The sequence below is a fragment of the Solanum tuberosum genome, unplaced genomic scaffold (genome assembly GCF_000226075.1).
Source record: "Solanum tuberosum cultivar DM 1-3 516 R44 unplaced genomic scaffold, SolTub_3.0 scf00510, whole genome shotgun sequence".
Taxonomy (NCBI): domain Eukaryota; kingdom Viridiplantae; phylum Streptophyta; class Magnoliopsida; order Solanales; family Solanaceae; genus Solanum; species Solanum tuberosum.
In genome coordinates this window covers 125,951-131,241 of record NW_006239425.1, presented here as the reverse complement: position 1 = coordinate 131,241, position 5,291 = coordinate 125,951, and the positions used below count along the sequence as shown (strand labels likewise).

At 30.8% G+C, this 5,291-nt stretch overlaps 1 protein-coding gene across 1 annotated transcript; it reads left to right on the top strand.

Annotated features, from left to right (window-relative positions):
* The first annotated feature begins 3,501 nt into the window (after positions 1-3,501).
* Positions 3,502-3,758, top strand: LOC102583180 (uncharacterized). Its single transcript, XM_006364649.2, has one exon. The coding sequence runs from the start codon at positions 3,519-3,521 to the stop codon at positions 3,738-3,740; it is 222 nt and encodes a 73-aa protein (XP_006364711.1). The 5' UTR covers positions 3,502-3,518; the 3' UTR covers positions 3,741-3,758.
* The last annotated feature ends 1,533 nt before the right edge of the window (positions 3,759-5,291 follow it).

The following is a 5,291-nucleotide window of genomic DNA, read 5'->3' as shown; positions in this document are numbered from 1 at the left end:
CAAATATTGCAAGTGAGTGAAGAAATGAGGATAATATAAGGAAGCAAATTTGGGTTTTTGAGATTTTTAAGAAAGAAATTTATTGCATTTAACAAAAATTGAAATGTCATATTAAATAAAATTGACCAATCTTAAATTTCTTTCTCCGCGTCAAGATATCTATTGAATTACTATAATCTTTGCATTGATATGACATAATGGGTGATGTAGCCATGAATTTTATCGAGGTGTTCCATATTTTGATAAGTAAATACCCCTTTTATCCTAACTTATGTGAGATATTTAGTGTATGTGTGCAATGACCTTGAAGGTTGTTTTTGGATTATTTTTTGAAAAATTATCATTTTACCCCTCTTGATAGTTGTGTCGACTCATGTTTTATCAGTTTTTGAACTTAGATTTGATACCGGATCGTAGAGTTAAGACTTTTGGATGTTTTTAAGTTTTGAAAGCTTTTAAGTTGAAATGGTTAACTTTAGTCAATATTTGGAGTTCCTTGTCGTCGAGACTCCTGCCCCAAATTAAGGAATTCGACGACTTGTGCACTAAAGCTCAAGTCTAGGAATGAAATTCTCTCAACTTTTATCAGCTCCGGAACGTGACTTTTGGGTTAGTAGGACTATTGGCTTAGGTCCTGCGATGCTTGGATGAGTTTTGAAAGAGTTTTGAAAGAGTTTTTGTGTTTTGAAAGTTGAAAGCATACGATAGTTAACCAAAGTGAATATTTGGTGATAGCAAATTCATAATAGAATTCTGATAGTTCTATTAGCTTTGGAATGTAGTTTTTGGTATAGATGTAATGTTGGTTTGGGTCCCAAGGCTTTCAATTTGATTTTGAGCTATTAGACGAGATGCAGAAAAAGTTAAGGCTAAAGTTTGATTTTAGCTAACATTTGGGTTAGAAAGGTCATTTTTGAGTTTTGATGATTTCACTAAGTCTAAATGGTGATATTTGGTCTAGTTAAGGTTTGATTCAGTTCCTGAAGCTTTTGGATGAGTTACATGTCCTTATTTGAAAATTTGGAAATTCTTAAGTTAAACTTTGACTTGATCAACATTGGGTTAAGATGACCTTGTTTGGGTGTTTTAAGTCCATAATATTATTCCAAGCTAGTAGCATATTTGGTTTGTGTTCGAAATTTTTTGAATGAGCTTTTAGTAAGTTTCTAAAGCTTTTTGGGTGCTTTGACACTGTTTCAACAAATTGTGCCAACTAAAAAGTTAGTTATTATTTTTAAAGACAATTATTTTGGAACTTTAGAAAGTTTGATCATGAATTGTAGAACTGATCATTAAGGTTTCGGGTATTTTTGCTAAGTCGAGATTGAATTTTTATCGGAAAATATGAAATAGTTGTTTATCAAGCAGGAATAATATTTGACTGGGCAAACAAGCATTAAGTTGAGTTTCGGTTAATTGAGTAGGTCAGTATCATTATTTAAGACATTTAGAAAAAAATATCGGTTCATTTCGCTATTGTATGAGGAAGTTACAAGTGGACAATTTAAACCCTTCACCTCATCTTCATTACTCCCAACACGCAAGCAACAAAGGAAGCATGCGAATTCAATCAGAATACAATGTTTAGGAAGCCAGATGCCTTAAATCAATCAACAATCACTCCAAAAGTTGAGTCTCCCCCGTCCGATTCACTTCCAAAACCATACAATCTATAATCAAGCAAGTATTCACAATCACTTTCCAGAATCAACAACACCCACTACAATTTCCTTAAAAGGTGAGTCAATCAATACAATACCTAATTCCAAAAATTAAGGTTTGGATTCAAAATTTAATACTTGACAACATTACTCAAGGTTTTAGGAACTCATCAGGGAAAATCATTTCAAAATATAACTTAAAATCAGTTCACAAACTCACTTTTACTTCATAACTCAAGTTCATGAAGCACCCCCAAATAATCAACCCGAAATCTTGATTTGAACTCATAAATTCAATAATAATAATGGGTAATCGAAGGTTTAGAGTTAAGAAATGTTACCCACCAATTTTATCTTGAAAACCCAACTTGCTCCAAAATGAAAATGGGAAAGAAATCCCAAAATTTGGGTTTAAACACTACGAGGGGTCTTACGCGAACGCGAGTTTTAATGAGCTGGACCTCCGTGAACGCAAAAGGTCTCCCACGAACGCGGAGGTCCCTCCTGCGAACGCGGTCGAGACTCCACGAATGCGAGGTCCTCACCCCTCCCATTCACGAACACATCCACAAGCTCTGCGAACACGGAGTGTTGCACCAGAACACAGAAAACCAGCCAACACAAAAATCATCGAAAGGATCCTCAGAATTCGTTCGGAACTCCATACACACAAACCACATATGTAAATCAATAACAATTAAGTGCAAAGGATCATAATCCTCGGAATTCGTTCGGAACTCCATACACACAAACCACATATGTAAATCAATAACAATTAAGTGCAAAGGATCTTATGAACTTACCTACCAATGAGTTGTCTTGCCATGTGTGAAATACAGCCCTGCAAAAAAATTTGTTGAAGAATACAACAACAATTTTTAAGTGATTCAAGGAGAATCAGTCTCTGGATTAAGTTATAACTTATAGTTTGTTTCAAATGTTTGTTTACAAAAGATAGCCTTAAAATTGCAGCAGTACTTGAAGATGAAACGTTGAGGAAATCCGTCTGTTGTGCTGATGTGAAGTGATGAAGATCGGTGGAAGCCTGCCCCGCACAATCGCTAGACAACCACGTGGAGTAATATGAAGGTAGAGCAACAACTTGCAATTACTAAAATACCCTCAAATAATATATAAGCAGACATGTTGATACCTCAATCATACCCACACTTCTATAATAGTAGAAAGAAAATTAGGAAATTATAGCGTATAAATAGTGTAAAATAAAATTTCGTACATATACATATACAAATTTTTGAATTCCTAATTGTGGTATAGGGAAAGTTTTTTTTTACAATGATAAGTTGTTCAAAAATTGCTTGTAATTTATGGTTAGAATTTTAGATTTTCTTGTTAAAATTTCTGGCTCTTACGCTACTCTCTCGACAAGGGTGGAAGCTAAAGCTTTACATACGAGCTCAATAAAACTTAATAGTTTTCAGTTAAATAATGTGTTTATATTAAAAAATATATATACTATATACAAATTAAAACTCGAGTTAGCTACAAAACTAATAAACTCAAAATTCTAGTATGGTCTCCAACTATCAATAGTAAATCACATTAAAATAAATTATTTTTTTTAAAAAAATAAAAAATTAAAGAGTTCTAGAACAACCTAGTAGTACCTTTTTCACGTTCACACGTGACACAACAACAAGTCAAGTTAATAAAAAAGAATTCAACTACTAAAAAAAAACCTAGGAATTATAAGATTTACTTGTAACTTAGCCCCTAAGCTTTTTTTTTTTTTTAACAAAAATATATTATAAAAAACCTCTTCTCCCCCAAAACCTCTAAAGAAGATAAAGATCCATTACTCATTTTTTCAAAAAAAGAAAGAAGAAAGAAGAAAAAATGTGTTTTTTGAAATGTGTTTGTAATGAAGAAAAAAATGAGGTAGGAAGAAAAATAGCATTGGGGGTTTGTCCACATTGTGAAGGAAAAGTTGAAGCAATAGATGTTGAAGGAAGTTTGAAGTTTTGTTTTCTCCCAATTTGTTATAAGATGAAGAGGAAATATATATGTACTATGTGTTCTAGACATTTGATTTTATTGTATTCTTGTTTATTATGGTGAAAAGTAAAAGTTTGTCTAATTTTCAGAAAGATTCATGTTTTTTATATTTATAAATAATTTAACTTTAGATTTTTAATTTTTGTAGTCATAGTAGCATCGAGTTCATTTGAATTCAGTATTTTAATGGAGAGCATAAATTTATATGTAAAAATATACTAAAATTGCAATGAGTAATTCAGATTTTTAATTTTTGTTGCCATAATAGTATCGAGGCCATTTGAATTCAGTATTTAATGAAGAGCATAAATTTATATATAAAAATATACTAAAATTGCAATGAGTAATTCAAAATTTTAATTTTTATAGCCATCGAATTCATTTGAATTCAGTATTTTAATGGAGAGCATAAATTTATATATAAAAATATACTAAAATTGCAATGAGTAATTAAATAGACTCAATGCTAAGAACCTAAAAAAATTATTTTAAATTTGTCTCTACTCTTTCACCATTTCATTTATTGCAAATTAAAAACAAAAAAGAAGAAGAAGAACCTTTCGATAAATTTTACACTCAATCAAATACCGTGACCGTCACATATACAGGTTGACGGACTAAGTAGTAATTGTTTGGTTTGTTCTACATTAAGCTATTCTAGTCTTTTTCACAATTAAATTTTGTTTCATCTCTTTATCAGATTATGATATTTATATTTATATTTATTTTTATTTGATCACTTTTAATAAATTATTTCATGTTAATCCGACAAAAATAGCTTTATTGTGATACAAGAAGTTAGACTACATTTCCAAAACCTATTGCTGCATTTTTTAGGTGCTAATGATGTTTTAGGGAATCTATATCATTGTGATACAAGAAGTTAGACTACATTTCCAAAACATATACCATCAAACTTAGAGAAAAGATTTATTTATATCATTCGTTAATAGTTTGGTTTATCTATGTCATTTTCGTTTGGAAAATGTTTATCCATGTCATTATTTGTTAACTAAATGACATAGCCGAGCCTCAACTTTTAACATATGACATAGATAAGCATTTTCTTAAAGTTTGGCGACACATTTAAACATTTTTCCTTTTAGAAAATGATTTAACTAATGACGTGATTGAATTATAATGACCACATGTTAAAAATGATTTTGCAAAATTGAAACTATTTTCAGTTAACAAATAATGGTATGGATAAGCTTTTTCTCAAATAGAAATAACATAGATGAGCCAAACTTTTAATAGATGATATAAATGAACTTTTTCTCAAAGTTTAATGACATATTTAATCATTTTCCTTTCGTTTATTATATCATTTCTGTTGTCTTATTGTATGTGGGTTTTTCCATTTTTTACTTTTTTTTAAACAATTGTCTTGTCATTGCCATTAATGTTGATTACAAGAGAGGAAGGAGGACTTTAAGGTAATGAGATTTGCATAATATATGAGCACAAAAGGAGGCACAAACAATGCCAAACACATAGAAGCACCTCAAAGGAGGCTAAAAAAAAAGGAAAAATGTACAAGTACCTCCTTAAATTATGATCGAAATTCTAGAAACACACTTCAACTAAACCAAGGTCCTATTACACCCTGAACCT